At 44.4% G+C, this 21,927-nt stretch overlaps 1 protein-coding gene across 2 annotated transcripts in view; it reads left to right on the forward strand.

Annotated features, from left to right (window-relative positions):
* slc6a11a (solute carrier family 6 member 11a) overlaps positions 1–21,927 on the forward strand; it is a 147,785-nt gene that overhangs the window by 65,819 nt on the left and 60,039 nt on the right. For both annotated transcript variants that reach the window (XM_034166446.1, XM_034166445.1), the window contains exons 3-6: positions 17,165–17,305; positions 17,908–17,995; positions 19,330–19,462; positions 21,786–21,920. In XM_034166446.1, the coding sequence (XP_034022337.1) occupies positions 17,165–17,305; positions 17,908–17,995; positions 19,330–19,462; positions 21,786–21,920 (497 nt within the window). The remainder of the gene's footprint in view (positions 1–17,164; positions 17,306–17,907; positions 17,996–19,329; positions 19,463–21,785; positions 21,921–21,927) is intronic.

Raw genomic sequence — 21,927 nt, forward strand, 5'->3', positions numbered from 1 at the left:
GAGCGCCGTAGCCCAGGCGCGTGCCTTACCCCGAAGCAGAGCAATCACATAAGCTATTTTACTAGCATCTGACGCGTACATGACGGGACGTTGTGCGAAGACGAGCGAACACTGCATGAGAAAGTCCACGCACGTCTCCACACAACCTCCGTACGGCTCAGGAGGGCTTATGTATGCTTCAGGGGATGGTGGGAGGGGTTGTTGAACCACCACTGGAACGTTCATATCCTGCACAGGGTCGGCAGGAGGAGGAGCTGCAGCAGCGCCCTGAGCGCTCGCCGCCACCTGCGCGGAGAGAGCCTCCACCCTGCAGTTCAGGAGGATGTTTTGCTCGGTCATTTGATCCAACCGAGCCGTAAAGGCGGTGAGAATGTGCTGCAGCTCACCAATCACGCCTCCTGTAGACGCCTGCACTCCCTGCTCTTCCATTGGTCGTTCAACAGCCGGGTGACGCCCCTCGGAGTCCATGACGCTGGCCGAGATATCCTGTTGTGAAAGTGTAGTGACACGGACCCACAACAGGGGGCGCAAATGAACGGTCAATAGATAGCCAAAAAGTAACAATTTAATGTTGTGAAATGTGCACAACGAAATACAGACAACCTCAGAATATAATTACAGTCAAATCACAAAGGTGACGTGTGGGCAGGCTCGAGGATAGAAGACGTCTGTCCTGAGAAGAGCCGGAACCACACGATTTCCGCCGCCACCGAACCTGGTGAATACTGGAGCCGTCAAGTCCCGAATTCCCAGGTGATCACCGTCCCCGACTGTCGGATCTGGTACCGCTGGCGAGAACAAAGACAGTCAAGTGTAGGTGTGTGCACACCCAGTAACAACAACGGTGGGAATGCCACCTCCACCTCTCACTCAATACGCTGATGAATTTACAGTGATCCCTCAGAGGAAAAGAGTGCCGTCCTGCACTCACTCAGCCTCCACAGGAAGAGGGACCGGTACTCCTGCAAACACTCACAATATACAGCTTATAAGTAACACAAATGGCTGAGGATATTACCTCCAATGAAGTACGATATCTCGGCAACGAGGTGGAGATGACGTCTGGTCTTTATGGAGTGAGATGATGTTGAGTAGATGGGTGACAGCTGTCAAGAGATAATGAGTAACAGCTGTCACCCCCGGCTGTGTCCGTGGCGGCAGCGCCCTCTCGTGCCTGAAGCCCGCACTTCAGGCAGGGCGCCCACTGGTGGTGGGCCAGCAGTACCTCCTCTTCTGGCGGCCCACACACAACATTATTAATTAATCAAAAACCCAGACAGAGCTTTAATTCATTTGAAAGCTTGACTCTTAGTCTTGTCCATCCAAATTGGAAGTCCCAAAAAACAGTTTTATTTGTTGTTATCTATCGTCCTCCTGGTCGTTACTGTGAGTTTCTCTGTGAATTTTCAAAACTTTTGTCTGACTTAGTGCTTAGCTCAGATAAGATAATTATAGTGGGCGATTTTAACATCCACACAGATGCTGAGAATGACAGCCTCAACACTGCATTTAATGTATTATTAGACTCAATTGGCTTTGCTCAAAATGTAAATGAGTCCACCCACCACTTTAATCATATCTTAGATCTTGTTCTGACTTATGGTATGGAAATTGAAGACTTAACAGTATTCCCTGAAAACTCCCTTCTGTCTGATCATTTCTTAATAACATTTACTCTGATGGACTACCCAGCAGTGGGGAATAAGTTTCATTACACTAGAAGTCTTTCAGAAAGTGCTGTAACTAGGTTTAAGGATATGATTCCTTCTTTATGTTCTCTAATGCCATATACCAACACAGTGCAGAGTAGCTATCTAAACTCTGTGAGATAGAGTATCTCGTCAATAGTTTTACATCCTCATTGAAGACAACTTTGGATGCTGTAGCTACTCTGAAAAAGAGAGCTTTAAATCAGAAGTGCCTGACTCCGTGTTATAACTCACAAACTCGCAGCTTAAAGCAGATAACCCGTAAGTTTGGAGGAAATGGCGTCTCACTAATTTAGAAGATCTTCACTTAGCCTGGAAAAAGAGTCTGTTGCTCTATAAAAAAAGCCCTCCGTAAAGCTAGGACATCTTACTACTAATCACTAATTGAACAAAATAAGAACAACCCCAGGTTTCTTTTCAGCACTGTAGCCAGGCTGACAAAGAGTCAGAGCTCTATTGAGCTGAGTATTCCTTTAACTTTAACTAGTAATGACTTCATGACTTTCTTTGCTAATAAAATTTTAACTATTAGAGAAAAAATTACTCATAACCATCCCAAAGACGTATCGTTATCTTTGGCTGCTTTCAGTGATGCCGGTATTTGGTTAGACTCTTTCTCTCAGATTGCTCTGTCTGAGTTATTTTCATTAGTTACTTCATCCAAACCATCAACATGTCTATTAGACCCCATTCCTACCAGGCTGCTCAAGGAAGCCCTACCATTATTTAATGCTTCGATCTTAAATATGATCAATCTATCTTTATTAGTTGGCTATGTACCACAGGCTTTTAAGGTGGCAGTAATTAAACCATTACTTAAAAAGCCATCACTTGACCCAGCTATCTTAGCTAATTATAGGCCAATCTCCAACCTTCCTTTTCTCTCAAAAATTCTTGAAAGAGTAGTTGTAAAACAGCTACCTGATCATCTGCAGAGGAATGGTCTATTTGAAGAGTTTCAGTCAGGTTTTAGAATTCATCATAGTACAGAAACAGCATTAGTGAAGGTTACAAATTATCTTCTTATGGCCTCAGACAGTGGACTCATCTCTGTGCTTGTTCTGTTAGACCTCAGTGGTGCTTCTGATACTGTTGACCATAAAATTTTATTACAGAGATTAGAGCATGCCATAGGTATTAAAGGCACTGCGCTGCGGTGGTTTGAATCATATTTATCTAATAGATTACAATTTGTTCATGTAAATGGGGAATCTTCTTCACAGACTAAGGTTAATTATGGAGTTCCACAAGGTTCTGTGCTAGGACCAATTTTATTCACTTTATACATGCTTCCCTTAGGCAGTATTATTAGACGGCATTGCTTAAATTTTCATTGTTACGCAGATGATACCCAGCTTTATCTATCCATGAAGCCAGAGGACACACACCAATTAGCTAAACTGCAGGATTGTCTTACAGACATAAGGACATGGATGACCTCTAATTTCCTGCTTTTAAACTCAGATAAAACTGAAGTTATTGTACTTGGCCCCACAAATCTTAGAAACATGGTGTATAACCAGATCCTTACTCTGGATGGCATTACCCTGACCTCTAGTAATACTGTGAGAAATCTTGGAGTCATTTTTGATCAGGATATGTCTTTCAAAGCGCATATTAAACAAATATGTAAGACTGCTTTTTTGCATTTACGCAATATCTCTAAAATTAGAAAGGTCTTGTCTCAGAGTGATGCTGAAAAACTAATTCATGCATTTATTTCCTCTAGGCTGGACTATTGTAATTCATTATTATCAGGTTGTCCTAAAAGTTCCCTGAAAAGCCTTCAGTTAATTCAAAATGCTGCAGCTAGAGTACTAACGGGGACTAGAAGGAGAGAGCATATCTCACCCATATTGGCCTCTCGTCATTGGCTTCCTGTTAATTCTAGAATAGAATTTAAAATTCTTCTTCTTATTTATAAGGTTTTGAATAATCAGGTCCCTTCTTATCTTAGGGACCTCATAGTACCATATCACCCCAATAGAGCGCTTTGCTCTCAGACTGCAGGCTTACTTGTAGTTCCTAGGGTTTGTAAGAGTAGAATGGGAGGCAGAGCCTTCAGCTTTCAGGCTCCTCTCCTGTGGAACCAGCTCCCAATTCAGATCAGGGAGACAGACACCCTCTCTACTTTTAAGATTAGGCTTAAAACTTTCCTTTTTGCTAAAGCTTATAGTTAGGGCTGGATCAGGTGACCCTGAACCATCCCTTAGTTATGCTGCTATAGACTTAGACTGCTGGGAGGTTCCCATAATGCACTGAGTGTTTCTTTCTCTTTTTGCTCTGTATGCACCACTCTGCATTTAATCATTAGTGATTGATCTCTGCTCCCCTCCACAGCATGTCTTTTTCCTGGTTCTCTCCCTCAGCCCCAACCAGTCCCAGCAGAAGACTGCCCCTCCCTGAGCCTGGTTCTGCTGGAGGTTTCTTCCTGTTAAAAGGGAGTTTTTCCTTCCCACTGTCGCCAAGTGCTTGCTCACAGGGGGTCGTTTTGACCATTGGGGTTTTTACGTAATTATTGTAATGCCTTGCCTTACAATATAAAGCGCCTTGGGGCAACTGTTTGTTGTGATTTGGCGCTATATAAATAAAATTGATTGATTGATTGATTGAAAGACAGAGAGTGCCCTGTAAGAGCCCATTCGATCCCTTTCGTGGCAGCTGTCGGCCAAATTACAGATGACACAAACAAACATCGACACCGTTCGCTCGGCACTTAGAAAATGTGTGGCCATTCACACTGTCAGCACGAAAGTAGTCAGTAGATGATCACTTTCGAGCTGGATGTGTGAAATTTGTTTAAGTGCCCCACGAGAGTGGCATTGTAAAAAGCAACACACACGTGGCCTGTATGTCTCTATGTGCAATGAGTCACCCCCCGAAACATGTGGCGTACGTGTGTTTTACACCCCCTCCCTCCCGGCACACCACATGTGTTGGGGGAGCGCACACGTACATAAAATGCTGATATGTACAGACATGATCACATGGGGACCGGCCAGCCAAGTCTGAACGCACACAGCATGGGGAACTGCCTCCCAGCTGCTGACCAGAAACTCACTGACAGCTACAAATGATGGTTCAGTGCACACGACGTGGTACATTAAAAACACAGAGACCACAGCCAGGACAGGTATATTATAAGTACTACATAAAAACTACATACACAATTACATAACAAATAAATTTAAAAAAATGATCATATCACACAGAAGAGAGTAACACATTTTAGGCATTTTAGGACTAAGTAGTAAAGTTTTTGTCTGTTAATCAGAGCTTTTGTAAATTGCAGGTTCGAATACCATGTGTGGCATGTATTTTTTATTTTTATTTTTTTACACAGCAGCTGCGTGATGTGGTTCCACATGCTCCAGCTGCTTGCACTGTGTTCCTGTGCAGTGCGACGGTTTTGTATGTGTGCACGAAACCATCGCAACGGGATCGTTCACACCTGGCCAACTGTGTGTCACTCCCGATGTTGGCTCGATGTTTTCATGCTTCGTTCATTCGGGCTGTTTCGCCGTGATTCACCCTGATTCCTTATTCGTGCTATGTGTGAAGGGGGCCTAAGGAAAAGAAAAAAACAAGAAAAAAACAAAAACCAATGCAAGCATCATTGCCACCAACCACTGCAAAGCAACCAAATGCAGGGCTCTCAAATCCAAAATGTGGTGGTGCTGTTACGTACCATATCTCAGCAGAAATTTCAAATAAAATAAATGAAATGAAACAGCCACATTGGCCAGTTTTGTCTGTATTGCCCAATCAAATTTCTTCTACTTAACGAGTAACAAAGAAGGTTCAGGGAAATGTATTGGAGTAAAAGTATACATTTTATTGAGGAAATGTACTGAAGTTAAAGTGAAAGTCGCCAGAAATGCAAATGACAAGTAAAGTAAATAAGTGTAAATAAGTAAAGTACAGATACATCAAAATTCTACTTAAGTACAGTAACGAAGTATTTATACTTTGTTACATTGCAATACTGCCGAACCTGCATGTCTGTGGATGTTAGTGGGGCATCATTCTTCTTTGTCTTTCGGCTGTTCCCGTTAGGGGTTGCCACAGCAGATCAATCGTTTCCATCTCACCCTGTCCTCTGTATCTTCCTCTGTCACACCAACCACCTGCATGTCTTTCCTCAGCACATCCAAAAACCTCCTCTTTCTCCTCCTGTCTGGTGGCTCCATCCTCAGCATCCTACTACCTATATACCCTGGGTCCCTCCTCTTTAGAAACCAGTCACCATTTGCTTTATTATACATCTGTGTAGTTAATAAGTAAAATAATCTCCACTGACGATTCCCTCACGCGCGCATGTAAAAAAAAGAAAAAGAAACTCCGCTCCCGCTGCTGCAGGGCTGCTGCTCGCTCCAAAAACTGTCATGATTGTGAAATAAAGGACAAAAGAGACATAAGTCCTGCTCACAGGCTGCTACCAGATACAAGACATGTTGACATCCTCAGTCAAACTCCAGACATCTCCACGTCACTACATATTCAGTCCCTGATTGGTCATCGCGGCGTGACGAGACGAAAAAGTTCAGATTTTTCAACTTGGGGAGGAGGGCAACACAACGCGACGCAATATCGCGCCACAAATGCGCAAAACGCTCAAAATCGCTTCACTCGCATCGCTTCCCTTGCATCGCGCTGCGCGGTTTGGCACCAAAACGCGTCCTTACATAGGGATTACATGGCAACCTGTGGCTGCAGTCGCTCGCGTCGCGCCCGGTGTGAACGCGGCATAAGCCGTACAACATAGCTGGTCTCACTACTGTCTTGTAAACTTTCCCTTCAACTCTTGCTGATATTCTTCGGTCACAAATCACTCCTGCCACCTTTCTCCACCCACTCCACCCTGCCTGCACTCTCTTCTTCACCTCTCTACCACACTCTCCATTACTTTGAACAGTTGACCACAAATATTTAAACTCATCTACTTTCACCACTTCTACTCCTTGTAACTGCACTATTCCACTGGGCTCCCTGCCATTCACACACATGTACTCAGTCTTGCTTCTATCCATCCATCTATTTTCTTCCGCTTTAGCCGGAGTCGGGTCGCGGGGGCAACAGCTCAAGCAAAGCCGCCCAGACCTCCCGATCCACACACACCTCCCCCAGCTCCTCCAGGGGAACCCTGAGACGTTCCCAAGCCAGCCAAGAGACGTAGTCCCTCCAGCGTGTCCTGGGTCTTCCCCGGGGCCTCCTCCTGATGGGACATGCCTGGAACACCTCTCCAACAAGGTGTCCAGGGGGCATCTGGAAAAGACACCCGAGCCACCTCAACTGGCTCCTTTCGACATGGAAGAGCAGCGGCTCGACTCTGAGCTCCTCCCGAGTGACCGAGCTCCTCACCCTATCTCTAAGGGAGCGCCCAGCCACCCTGCGGAGGAAACTCATCTCGGCCGCTTGTACTCGCGATCTCGTTCTTTCGGTCATGAGCCAAATCTCATGACCATAGGCGAGGATCGGAACGTAGATCGATCGGTAAATCGAGAGCTTTGCCCCCTACTCAGCTCTCTCTTCACCACGATGGCCCAATACAGCGACCGCATCACTGCAGATGCTGCACCGTGGAGTGGGTGGATCATCTGTTGATCTCACGCTCCATCCGTCCCTCACTCATGAACAAGACCCCGAGATACTTAAACTCCTCCACTTGAGGCAATGACACTCCACCGACCTGAAGAGGGCAAAACACCTTTTTCCGGTCGAGAACCATGGCCTCGGATTTGGAAGTGCCGATTTTCATCCCGGACGCTTCACACGCGGCTGCAAACCGCCCCAGTGCACGCTGAAGGTCCCGATTGGACAAAGCCAACAGAACCACATCGTCCGCAAACACCAGAGACGAGAGTCTGTGGTTCCCAAACCAGACCCCCTCTACACCCTGGATGCGCCTAGAAATTCTGTCCATAAAGAATGAACAGAACCGGTGACAAAGGGCAGCCCTGGCGGAGGCCAACATGCACTGGAAACAGGTTTGACTTATTACCGGCAATGCAAACCAAGCTCCTGCTGTGGTCGTACAGGGACCGAATAGCCCTTAGCAAAGGACCCCGGACCCCGTACTCCCAGAGCACCCCCCACAGGGTGCCCCAAGGGACACGGTCAAACGCCTTCTCCAGATCCACAAATCACATGTGGACTGGTTGGTCAAACTCCCATGAACCCTCGAGCACCCGATGGAGCGTGTAGAGCTGGTCCAGTGTGCCGCGACCAGGACGAAAACCACACTGCTCCTCCTGAATCCAAGGTTCAACTGTCGGTCGAGTTCTCCTCTCCAGTACTCTGGAACAGACCTTACCGGGGAGGCTGAGGAGTGTGATACCCCTGTAGTTGGAACACACCCTCCGGTCCCCCTTCTTAAACAGAGGGACCACCACCCCGGTCTCCCAATCCAGAGGCACTGTCCCCGACCGCCACGCGATGTTGCAGAGGCGTGTCAGCCAAGACAGTCCCACAACATCCAGAGACTTAAGGTACTCAGGACAGATTTCATCCACCCCAGGAGCCTTGCCACTGAGGAGCTTTCTAACCACCTCGGTGACTTTGGCCTGGGTAATGGATGAGTCTGCCTCTGAGTCCCCAGTCTCTGCTTCCTCTTTGGAAGACGTGACAATGGGATTGAGGAGATCCTCGAAGTATTCCTTCCACCACCCGACAACATCCCCAGTCAGGGTCAACAGCTCCCCACCCGCACCGTAAACAGTACTGGTGGAGAGCTGCTTCTGCCTCCTGAGGCGTCGGACGGTTTGCCAGAATTTCTTCGAGGCCGACCGATAGTCCTCCTCCATGGCCTCCCCAAACTCCTCCCAGACCCGAGTTTTTGTCTCTGCGACCGCACAGGCTGTGGCACGCTTGGCCTGCCGGTACCTGTCAGCTGCCTCTGGGGTCCCACCTACCAACAAAGACAAGTAGAACTCCTTCTTCAGCTTGACAGCATCCTTTACTTCCGGCATCCACCACCGAGCTCGGGGATTGCCGCAACAGGCACCAGAGACCTTGTGACCACAGCTACGATTGGCCGCATCGACAATGGAGGTGGGGAACATGGTCCACTTGGACTCCATGTCTCCAACCTCCCCCGGGATCTTGGAGAAGCTCTCTCGGAGGTGGGAGTTGAAGACCTCGCTGACAGAGGGTTCCACCAGTCGTTCCCAGCAGACCCTCACGATACGTTTGGGCCTGCCAGGTCTGACCGGCTTCCTCCCCTCCCAGCGGATCCAACTCACCACCAGGTGGTGATCGGTCGACAGCTCAGCCCCTCTCTTCACCCGAGTTTCCGAGACACGTGGCCAAACGTCAGATGATATGACTACAAAGTCGATCATCGACCTCCGGCTCAGGGTGTCCTGGTGCCACATGCACTTATGGACACTCTTGTGCTCGAACATGGTGTTCGTGATGAACAAACTGTGACTAGCACAGAAGTCCAACAACTGAACACCACTCGGGTTCAGATCGGGGAGGCCGTGCTTCCCGATCACCCCCCTCCAGGTCTCACTGTCGCCGCCCATGTGGGTGTTGAAATCCCCCAGGAGAACAAGGGAGTTCCCAGTCAGAGCGCTATCTAGTACCCCTCCCAGGGACTCCAAGAAGGTCGGGTACTCTGCACTGCCGCTCAGCCCGTAGGCCAAGACAACAGTGAGAGACCTGTCCCCAACCCGAAGGCGTAAGGATGCGACCCTCTCGTTCACCGGAGTGAACTCCAACACATGGCAACTGAGCTGGGGAGCAATAAGTAATGCGACCCCAGCTTTCCGCCTCTCCCCGTGGGCAACGCCAGAAAAGTGGAGCATCCAGCCCCTCTCCAGGAGTTGGGTACCAGAGCCCAAGCTATGCATGAGGTGTCCTGAGGTGAGCCTGACTATCTCTAGTCAGTATCTCTCAACCTCCCGCACAAGCTCAGGCTCCTTCCCCCCAGCGAGGTGAGATTCTACGTCCCAACAGCCAGGGGCTGTGAGCGCGGACCAGGCTGCCGGGCCACCTGCCCTCAACCGCCACCTAATCCTCTCTGCACCCGACCCCCATGGCTCCCTCTGCAGGTGGTAAACCCACAGGAGCAGTCTTGCTTCTACTGACTTTCATTCCCCTTCTCTCCAAAGCATATCTCCACCTCTTAAGGCTAGACTCAACAGGCTCTCTACTCATTACAGATCACAATGTCATCTACAAACATCATAGTCCATGGGGACTCCTGTCTGATCTCATCCGTCAACCTGTCAATTACCACTGCAAACAAAAAAGGACTCAGAGCTGATCCTTGGTGTAATCCCACCAGTGGTGGGCATGGATAACCAAAAAATTAACTTCGATAACAGATAATCAGATAACTGAAAAGTTATCTTTGATAAAGATAAAATGATAAACCACTCAAAAACGTATCGGAAGTTACAGATAACCGATAACCGATAAATTCCAGTATTGTCTCTGGTACATTTGCAACTACTAATAAACTGAATTTGAGTTTTAACACCATGATCACTTCTGGTAGCATCAAAAGCGACAACAGACCCAAACATTGAGCCCACACTAATGTCTTTGAACATCTTGCCCTCTGCTGGAAGCTCTTGTTTACTACATGGCTTCCAGCACAGACGGAAGCTGAGAGCAGTCACAAAGCCCAGCTCTCTACCCAAACAACGCTCCGGTCAGGCGGAGGTCTTGGAAAATAAAGCAGTGCTGACTTATGGTTTTGATTTGTAAATAACATTAATACCGATAAAATAACTCCATTAATGTCAATTCTGTCATTTGTACAAAGTTAAAATATAACATATATCTTTTAATGTTGAATAATGCACTAATTCTGAGGTTTTGTAACATACACAGACAAACACTGATTGGTTCAGTCATTCATTATGTAAACCAACACGTTAATGTGAAGTATGTCGTGTGTTGGTGTTTACAGATAAATGTGCTTTTGTAAAATATTCAATTTTTTTTATTGGTAAAAACAGGCATTTTTACGGAGCCCTGCAAGTGTCATCGCAAAATGTTGTGGAGAGAATGTGCGCTCATTTTATTATATTGTTTGCACATTTTATGATGTTGTGCGCACGTTTTATTATATTGTGCACACGTTTTATTATATTGTAAAACATGCACTCAATATTGTCTTGACACATATATGTTGGCTAGTCGCCCTATTGACATTTCAAATCCCGCAAAACCTCAGGGAGGTCGCCGCGCTACGAGATCTCAGTAACATTGAGAACTGCACTGAGACACTGATCACGCTGCACTTTCACCGCTGCACACAGACAACACCATTAACATCGCAACATAAAACTATTTTTATATTGTGCCTACAACTCTCATGAATATATTGTCTGGGTTTATAGACGTTATTGTGTTTATTTTATGTAAACGTGAGAATCACAGGCTGTCTCTCCGTTATTTTCAGTGGGAGCTGCTGTGAGCTACAATCACTTCCTGATCGTCGTTCTGGGGGAAAGTGAAGTTTGCTCTTTAACGTCTTGATTATTGTTCTTTACAACACTGTTTGTCCTCTTTGTTCCAGACTAATATATAATATGTCTGAAATTCAGTTTGCGTTTTTTAAATTCCACCCAGATTAAACGTAACAGACACGGATTATTTGTTATAATTGTTTTATCAAGTTTTCACGGTATCATGCAGCAGTCTCTTATTAACGTGACGAAACGCATAAAAAAAATTACATTTTTGTCGTATAATATTAATTTACAACCGTCATCATGTTGATTCTCTATATTGTTTGACTGCAGCGACTCTCTGCCATGCAAGGAATTATGGGATACGTCAATAGGGCGAATGAACACTACTGGCTAGTAGATGGCAGTAGAGACCTTGAAAACTTGCCAAAACAAAATTCCAGATAATACGTGTCTGCTACATTTAAGATGCGTGGAATTTAATAAACGCAGACACAATAACGTCTATCAAATCAAATCAATCAAATCAATTTTATTTATATAGCGCCAAATCACAACAAACAGTTGCCCCAAGGCACTTTATATTGTAAGGCAAAGCCATACAATAACTACGGAAAAACCCCAACGGTCAAAACGACCCCCTGTGAGCAAGCACTTGGCGACAGTGGGAAGGAAAAACTCCCTTTTAACAGGAAGAAACCTCCAGCAGAACCAGGCTCAGGGAGGGGCAGTCTTCTGCTGGGACTGGTTGGGGCTGAGGGAGAGAACCAGGAAAAAGACATGCTGTGGAGGGGAGCAGAGATCAATCACTAATGATTAAATGCAGAGTGGTGCATACAGAGCAAAAAGAGAAAGAAACACTCAGTGCATCATGGGAACCCCCCCAGCAGTCTAAGTCTATAACAGCATAACTAAGGGATGGTTCAGGGTCACCTGATCCAGCCCTAACTATAAGCTTTAGGAAAAAGGAAAGTTTTAAGCCTAATCTTAAAAGTAGAGAGGGTGTCTGTCTCCCTGATCCGAATTGGGAGCTGGTTCCAGAGGAGAGGAGCCTGAAAGCTGAAGGCTCTGCCTCCCATTCTACTCTTAAAAACCCTAGGAACAAGTAAGCCTGCAGTCTGAGTGCGAAGCGCTCTATTGGGGTGATATGGTACAATGAGGTCCCTAAGATAAGATGGGACCTGATTATTCAAAACCTTATAAGTAAGAAGAAAAATTTTAAATTCTATTCTAGAACCTAGAACCTAGTCTATGAACCCAGAGAATATATTCACGAGAGTTTTAGGCACTAGAGTGTAATGCTGTTGTCTGTAGAGCCTGATCAGAGTGTTTCAAATGCATTTCTCATGTCGTGAATGTAGTGAGATTACCCTATCCTACCCATAATGCACTGCTGGGCACAGCATATATCCACACTAAAACCTTAAAAATGAGCACATTACTTTAAAACATATATCTGATATTTTCACTTTATGAAACTTCAGACATGACATTAATTTAAATAACTTGTCTGACATTAGTTTGGTTAAAAGTTGAACTATAAGTTAAAAATGTATGCCTCTGGATAACTTGGGTTAAAAGAAATGAGGTTTTTGGGGGGACTAGTTCTCCTTTGCCTGCAGAGGATAGAGCAGTTTCTTCTTAAAGCAGCTCTTGTTTGTTTTGCAGAGGGTAAAACTATACATCAGCTATGAAACATTTAAGAGGTAGGTGCTCAACTGATTTTAAGTTTTATAAATATTTGTAGCTGTTCAGCTTTATTTACCACGTTATCGGTCTAAAAATTATCGGACAAAAATTTATCGCAAGATAAATTAGTCAGATAATGGTTTTTAAAGTTATCTAAAAAGATAATCCGATAATGAAAACATTATCAATCAATCAATCAACTTTTTTCTTATATAGCGCCAAATCACAACAAACAGTTGCCCCAAGGCGCTCCATATTGTAAGGCAAGGCCATACAATAATTATGAAAAACCCCAACGGTCAAAACGACCCCCTGTGAGCAAGCACTTGGCTACAGTGGGAAGGAAAAACTCCCTTTTAACAGGAAGAAACCTCCAGCAGAACCAGGCTCAGGGAGGGGCAGTCTTCTGCTGAGACTGGTTGGGGCTGAGGGAAAAAACCAGGAAAAAGACATGCCGTGAAGGGGGGCAGAGATCGATCACTAATGATTAAATACAGAGTGATGCATACGGAGCAAAAAGAGAAAGAAACAGTGCATCATGGGAACCCCCCCACAATCTACGTCTAAAGCAGCATAACCAAGGGATGGTCCAGGGTCACCCGATCCAGCCCTAACTATAAGCCTTAGCAAAAAGGAAAGTTTTAAGCCTAATCTTAAAAGTATCTTCGAAGTATTATCGAAGTATTATCTTCGGTAATTATCGGTTATTGGATTATCAGAACTGTGCCCACCACCTTCACCTTCACCCTCCATTACTTTGAACAGTTGACCCCAAATATTTAAACTCATCTACTTTCACCACCTCTGCACCTTGTAACTGCACTATTCCACTGGGCTCCCTCCCATTCACACACATGTACTCAGTCTTGCTTCTACTGACTTTCATTCCCCTTCTCTCCAGAGCATATCTCCACCTCTGCAGACTAGACTCAACTTGCTCTCTACTCTCATTACAGATCACAATGTCACCTGCAAACATCATAGTCCATGGAGACACCTGTCTGATCTCATCCATCAACCTGTCCATCACCATTGTGAACAAAGGACTCAGAGCTGATCCTGAGCTCCACCTTGAATGAGTTTGTCATTCCTACTGCGCATCTCACCGCTGTCACACTATTCTTGTACATGTCCTGCACTACCCTAACATACTTCTCTGCCACTCCAGACTTCCTCATACAATACCACAGCTCTTCTCTTGGCACCGTATCATAAGCTTTTTCTAAGTCCACAAACACACAATGTAACTCTTTCTGGCCTTCTCTGTACTTCTACAACAGTATTCTCAGAGCAAATATTGCATCTGTAGTGCTCTTTCTCGGCTCTTTCTCTGGCTTCTACTACTCTTTCCCATAACTTCATGCTGTGGCTGATCAACTTTATGCCTCTGTAGTTACTGCAGCTCTGCACATCACCCTTGTTCTTGAAAATAGGAACCAGCACACTTCGTCTCCACTCCTCAGGCATCCTCTCACATTCTAAGATTTTATTAAACAATCTGGTTAGAAACTCCACTGCCATCTGTCCTAGACATTTCCATGCCTCCATTGGAATGTCATCTGGACCAAGTACCTTTCCAATCTTCATCCTCTTCATAGCAGCCCTCACTTCTTCCTTACCAGTCTCTTGTACTTCCCGATTTACTCTCAACACATCATCCAGCCTTTTCTCTCGCTCATTTTCTTTATTCTTCAGCTCTTCAAAATATTCCCTCTACCTTCTCAGCACACACTCCTCACTTGTCAGCACATTACCATGTGCATCTTTTACCATCCTAACATGCTGCACATCCTTTCCAGCTCTGTCCCTTTGTCTGGACAATTGGTACAAGTCCTTTTCTCCTTCCTTACTATTCAACTTCTTGTACAGCTCGCAATGTGCCTTTTCCTTCGCTTTTGCCACTTCTCTTTTCGCCTTACACCGCATCTCCTTGTACTCTTGTCTACTTTCTTCATCTCTCCGACTATCCCAAAACTTTTCACCAACCTCTTTCTCCTTATGCTTTCCTGGACCTCTTCATTCCACCACCAAGTCTCCTTGTGTTCCTTCCACTGTCCAGATGTCATACCCAGTACTATCCTTGCTGTCTCCCTCACCACATCTGCCGTACTTTTCCAGTTGTACAAAATTGCTTCCCCTCCAACCAGTGCTTCTCTCACCTGCTCGCTACATTTCACACAACAGTCTTCCTTCTTCAGCTTCCGCCATCTGATCCTTTGTTGAGCTCTCACTCTGTTCTTCTTCTTTACCTCTAAAGTCATCCTACAAACAACCATCTTATGCTGTCTCTCTCACTCTCTCCTGCCACCACCTTACAGTCTGATTTCTTTTAGCTTGTATCTCCTATAAAGAATGTAGTCCACCTGTGTGCACCTTCCTCCACTCTTAAATGTTACCCTGTGCTCCTTTAAAGTAGGTAATCACCACAGCCATTTCCATCCTTTTTGCAAAATCAACTACCATCTGTCCTTCTCCATTCCTATCCTTGATACCATATCAACCCATTACTTGCTCATCACCTCTGTTCCCTTCACTAACATACCCATTGAAATCTGCTCCTATCACCACTCTTTCATGCTTGGGCACACTCTCCACCACCTCATCTAACACACTCCAGAAATCTTCTTTCTCCTTCATCTCACAACCTACCTGTGGGGCATATGCACTGATGATATTCATCATCACCCCTTCAATTTCCAACTTCATACTCATCACCCTGTCAGACACTCGCTTGACCTCCAACACACTTTTAACATGCTCTTCCTTTAAAATGACCCCAACACCATTTCTCTTCCTGTTCTCACCATGGCACAACAACTTGTACCCACCGCCGATGCTCCTGCTCTTACTTCCCTTCCACTTGGTCTCTTGCACACACAATGTCTACCTTTCTCCTCTCCATCATATCAGCCAGCTCTCTCCCTTTACCAGTCATAATACCAACATTCAAAGTTCCCACTCTCATTTCCACTTTTCTAGTTTTCTTCTTGTCCCGCTGTTTGTGGAAACGTTCTCCTCCTCTTCTTCGTCGTCTTCGCCCAGCAGTAGCCCAATTTCCACCGGCACCGTTGGGCAACAGCACCAGTGGCGGACGTTGTTAACCCGGGCCGCGACCAATCCGGTATGGAAATTCGATTCTTAGTCTGCATAGCTGGGTTGGCTTGTTTTACGCCGGATGCCCTTCCTGACGCAACCCTCCTCATTTTTCTGGGCTTGGGACCAACACTCAGAATGTACTTGCTGCACACCCCATGTGGGCAGCATAGCAGAATTTTGCACACATATTCTAAACTAACTAATGTTTATTTTCACATATGGAGTCATCCTGGAGCTGACCTCTAATGAGCTACAGGGGTCAATAAAGAATTACACAGGAGTCAAAATTTAAAAAATGCTCCAATCATGTTGAAAACTATACCACATTATTTGTCTGATCATAATGACTCCAAAAGGTATAGTTTGGACTATCTATGACTGAATTCCATGGAGTTACATGGTAAAAACAGCAGAAATGGTGACAAAGGTCAGGTTGTTTGTACAGGGGTCAAAAGTTAAAGTTGCTCCAATTTTGGTAAAAAGTGATGCAAATTACTGGTTGAGTTAATAGGATTAATAAATGGAATAGTTTTGACTGTGTTGAATGCTTGGTCTCCAAAGTAAAGGTCAAACAAGGTCAAGGTCCATTGGATTCTATGACATACTCATATATGGCATATGTTACCCTGTAACATAAGCATGATAGATGGTGCAAACTATTCCTTTGTAAAATGCTATTAACTCAACCAATAATTTGAACCCACACAAAAAAGGGAGAACATGTAAACTCTACACAGAAAGGCCCCAGGTGTATCTATCTATCTATCTATCGGCATAATAATCTCTGGCTTCAGCCTAGTCCTTTCCATTTTTGGTCAAAATGAAATGGATGGATGATGACAGACAGGAATTTAAGGTGACAGACTCCTGAACACTCTGCACTTGCTCTAATGAGTCACAGATAAGAAATGCAGATGGGAGGTTGAGACTTTAGTGTACACAATGTGAATCTCATGCAGTGCCAACCAAGTGACTTCGCTTCAGGATCCCATAGCAGTTTTATAAATGGTAAATGGACTGCATTTATATAGCGATTTTCCATCTGCATCAGATGCTCAAAGCGCTTTACAATAACATCTCACATTCACCCTCATTTCATGGCCATCTCTAGTTCATTCTAACAACATACTTTATAAAATGTAAAGCATCCTAAGGCTTAATGCCAAAGGTAGACCTATAATTGTAGCAGAGCTCAAACTTTATGTACATTGCTGTATAAATTCATGCAGCTGTTTGCCTCTTTAGGGATTGGCTATGCAACCCAAATTGTGATTGCATATGCGGCGGTGTCATATATCGTCATCCAGGCCTGGGCCTTCTTTTATCTGTTCTCATCCTTCAGCGCTGAGGTCCCATGGGCCAGCTGCAGGAATGACTGGAACACCGGTAGGTTTGTCAGCAGTTGCAGAGATTTACTACATACAGTAGGGCATGTAGCTGTATTTTGTTTCTTTGTTTATTTTTCTTTCTTCTTGGTTAATCTTCATCATTTTTTGCAGGACATCTTTATATTAGCAGTGATAGACAAAGGACCATTAACATACCTTTATTAGCTCCATAATGCCATAATGTGGGGATGATTGACTCTTTAAGTTACCGATTGACTGTCAGTCCCAGATGGTAATAACAGAAAAAAATCTATAACATCTATAAAGAAGAGTCAAACTTACTTTTCAGGATTTCCCAAATTATTCAATCACACATTTTGTAATGTATCTGCATTTCAAGATTTACAGTGATGGTCAGTCTTTATTTCTTATTATTGGAACCAGAAACCTATTGGTTGATCATATTTATGGAATACACTTGTGTGTGTGTGTGTGTGTGTGTGTGTGTGTGTGTGTGTGTGTGTGTGTGTGTGTGTGTGTGTGTGTGTGTGTGTGTGTGTGTGTGTGTGTGTGTGTGTGTGTGTGTGTGTGTGTGAAAAGTGGTTTCCAAATATTTGTCCATGTTGATCATCTAGAACTTCTCCTTCCACCTTCTCTTAGACAATTGTGTTGAATTTGATAAAAAGAACATGTCATCCAATTGGACAGCACCTGCAAATGCAACATCGCCTGCAACAGAATTCTGGGAGTAAGTCTAATTTAGGATCTTTGTTTTTGTGTGGGCTGTGGCTTTTTACCATTACATTTATTTATTTATAATATTCTTGTAAATGTTGTCGACAGTAAAAGCTGCTTATTTGGTCAAATTTGGACCCAGATCACAGTTAAATATCCGATCACTACTGTGGCTGGTGTGTTGGGCCAAGACAAAAGTACAGAACCTTACCATATGACGTGGACCACTCCGGCATGCCAAGAGCCACGGGTCTAGGATGCAGGGTCCCAGGAGAAACAAGGAGAAGGACAGCAGGGCACAGGGGCCAGGAAGGGCACCCACTAGGACCACTGGGGCAGCCAGGCAAACCGCCAGGGGAACGGCCCAGGTGGAGCAAAAATGCACCTGTATCAGTTCCTGTTCCTGACTCTGAAGCGGTCGAGGGCCAGCATGCCTCATGAGCTCCTGTTGTCCCTAGTTCCTTGACGGCCGATGGCCAGCATGCCTTAACAGCTGCTGCTCAAGCTTCCAAGGCAGTCTAGCTGGTGGTGAAGAGTTGACATGCCTCATCTCCTCCCCTGGTTCCCGTCTCTGGAATATCTGACAAACAGTTCACCTTATTTGATCCAGCAGTTTCTGTTGCTCCAGTGTGCATGGCATGACGCACCTCCTCAGCCCTTGAATGTCTGGTTGCCCAAGGCCTGAGTGTCTCTCCCATTTCAAAATTTTTGGACTGTTGTCATTTGGGGGATATTTCTGGTTGTGGGTTGTGTCATCCGTGTGTCACGCCATTGGTTTCCTGTTGTCTGTTCTGCCATCCCTCTGTTATCATGTCTGTTTGCCAGTTCTCCATGCATCCAGTCTGTCCCTTGTTGCCCCAACAGCTTTTTCCGTTTTGTTGTCTCCTATGTGAGCCACACTGATGTCCCCCTGATGTTCTCGCACCTTCCTGGTGTCTGGTGTGTTTTTTGTTGGCTGTTCCACTTTCTTCTAGGCTTAGTGTTTCCACCAGCCCCTCCACACGTTCCTGTTTTCATTGTTTTGGTTTCTTGTGGTTTTCATGTCGCTTCCTGTTGCTTCCTTTGTGGTTACCTGCCTTACAGTCCCCTCCACCCACCATGTTTGTTGTTTTGTGTTTGTATCCCCCTTCCAGCCCCCTCCACGCTGCACTTATTTTCTGTGCTAGTCCCTCATGGTTTCATTTGGTCTGAACACCTGGTGATGTTCCATAGGAAGGGGAGTACTGTCATGATTCATGCTAAGGTGTTTTATTCTGGTCTCTGGGTTTTTTGGTCTTTACCTCCCACATATATTATTTCAGAGTTCCCTTACAGTGCTACAGTTCTCTTTTACTGTGTTCCTTTCAGGCGACGTGTCCTGGGTATATCTCAAGGAGTTGAGGAAATTGGTGTCCTGAGGTGGGATTTGACATTATGTCTCTTACTGGCTTGGATAATATGCTACTTCTGTGTTTGGAAGGGAGTCAAATCCACTGGAAAGGTAGATCCTTTATTTTATTGTAATGTGTGTATGTTCTCTTTGTACATGCAATATATATATATATATATATATATATATATATATATATATATATATATATATATATATATTTGATCCAATTTTCAATTCAATTTATTTCATTTATAGTGTCAAATAACAACAAAGCTGCCTCAAGGTGCTTCACACAAGTAAGGTCTAACCTTACCAACCCCTAGAGCTCCACTGCCGATTTTGCAAGTCCTCCCACCAACGATGAATAGAGAGGTCTGTAATTCTTATCGTAGGTACACTTCAACTGTGAAAGCCAATCTAAAAAGAGAAAAAAAAATTCAGAAAATCACATTGTATGATTTTGAAATAATTAATTTTTAAATAATTAATTTGCATGAAATACGTATTTGATCACCTACCAACCAGCAAGAATTCAGTCTCTCACAGACCTGTTAGTTTTTCTTTAAGAAGCCCTCCTATTCTGCACTCTTTAACTGTATTAAGAACTACACAGGAAGACCTGGTCAATAACCAGGTCTGGGACCTGGGACCATAGTCACAAAGATTACATTAGTAACACATGATGCCGTAATGGTTTAAATCCTGCACAGCAGCAAGGTCCCCCTGCTCAAGGCAGCACATGTCCAAGCCCGTTTAAAATTCAATAGTGACCATCTGGATAATGCAGAGGAGGCATGGGTGAAGGTCATGTGGTCAGATGAGACCAAAATAGAGCTTTTTGGTATCAGCTCCATTCGTGGTGTTTGGAGGATGAGAACAACCCCAAGAACATTGTACCAACCGTGAAGCATAGGGGTGGAAACAATTTTTGGGGGTGCTTTTCTGCAAAGGGGACATGATGACTGCACCACATTGAAGGGAGGACGGATGGGGTCATGTATCACGAGATTTTGGCAAACAACCTCCTTCCCTCAGTAAGAGCACTGAAAATATGTTGTGGCTGGGTCTTCCAGCATGACAATGATCTAAAACATAGCCTGGGCAACTAAGGAGTGGCTAAGAAGCATTTCAAGGTCCTGGAGTGGCCGAGAGTTTCCAGACATGAACTCAATAGAAAATCTTTGGAAGAAGCGCAAACTCAAAAGATCTGTATGGAGGAGTGGACCAAAATCCCTGTTGCAGTGTGTGCAAACTTGGTCAAGAACTACAGGAAACATCTGACCTCTGTAATTGCAAACGAAGGTTTCCGTACCAAATATTAAGGTCTGTTTTTCTATTGTATCAAACACTTATTTTATGCAATAAAATTTAAATTATTTAAAAATCATACAATGTGATTTTCTATTTTTTTTTTGTTTTTGTTTCTGTCTCTCTCAGTTGTGTACATACGATAAAAATGACAGACCTCTCCATTCTTTGTAGGTGGGAAAACTTGTAAAATCGACAATGGATCAAATACTTATTTGCCTCACGGTATATATAAAATGCCTCCTATGCATATATAACATAGGAACTGGAAAAGCTCTCACTGGACTATCTGGACCCTGCAACATTTCTGCCACTGCATTTTTTGGCAATTCCTTATACCTTTGTTTCATTTTGTTTTATTTTCATTGTTAGCATGGCCAAAGCAGATGGTCCCCCCACCGAATCTGGTCTGTTTGAGGTTTCTATCACCTGAGGGACTTTTTTCTTTCCCACTGTTACTAGTGTACTTTCTCGGTGGGTGACTAAGGTCTAAACCTTTCACGTATTTTGCAACTTTCTGAGACTTATGTTGTAATTTTGGCACTGTATAAATCAGCTAAATTAATATCATTGTCTTTGTATGTTTACGGGATCATGCAACATATTTTAAGACCATCTCCAAGAAACATCCAAAAATCTGTTTTATCAAGAGGAAGAATTATACTTAGGTGCTTAAACGTACAAGCCTGAAGGTCAATATTACAAGCTGGGGTGTATCTAAAATTTCAACACAAAAATTAGTCCTTCCAATTTAGCAGGGAAACCATAGGATTAATGGGGTCAGTCAGTAAGTGGGTCTGCAAATTTCCGTAACTGTGTCGAAGCAACTGAATAATCATTTTTGAAATGAGTTCTGGTGGACACAATTAAGGACTAGTGAACCCCATAGTTTGGGTCATGTTAATATCTTTTGAAATGGCCATGGCATAAAACAAGCATAGACAGACCTATCAAGTTGTTTTGAAGCCTTGTTGCTTATCGCAAGGCCCTGGTACGATTGAAGACAGCTAAACATTCTAACAAAATAACCAACAAAGAGACCAATAAAGACCGAGGAAAAATAAGATGTCCATGAATAAGGTTAAAAAAAGGAAAACATTCAGTCTTTGTTTCCTGTTGGCAGGTAGTTTACTTTACCGCCACTTTTCCATATGTGATGTTGGTGGTTCTGCTGGCCCGTGGACTCAGTTTACCAGGAGCTATCGATGGTTTAGCTTTCTATTTATATCCTGATCCCACAAGGTTGGCGGATCCTCAAGTAAGTA

Source organism: Thalassophryne amazonica, chromosome 3, assembly GCF_902500255.1.
Source record: "Thalassophryne amazonica chromosome 3, fThaAma1.1, whole genome shotgun sequence".
Taxonomy (NCBI): domain Eukaryota; kingdom Metazoa; phylum Chordata; class Actinopteri; order Batrachoidiformes; family Batrachoididae; genus Thalassophryne; species Thalassophryne amazonica.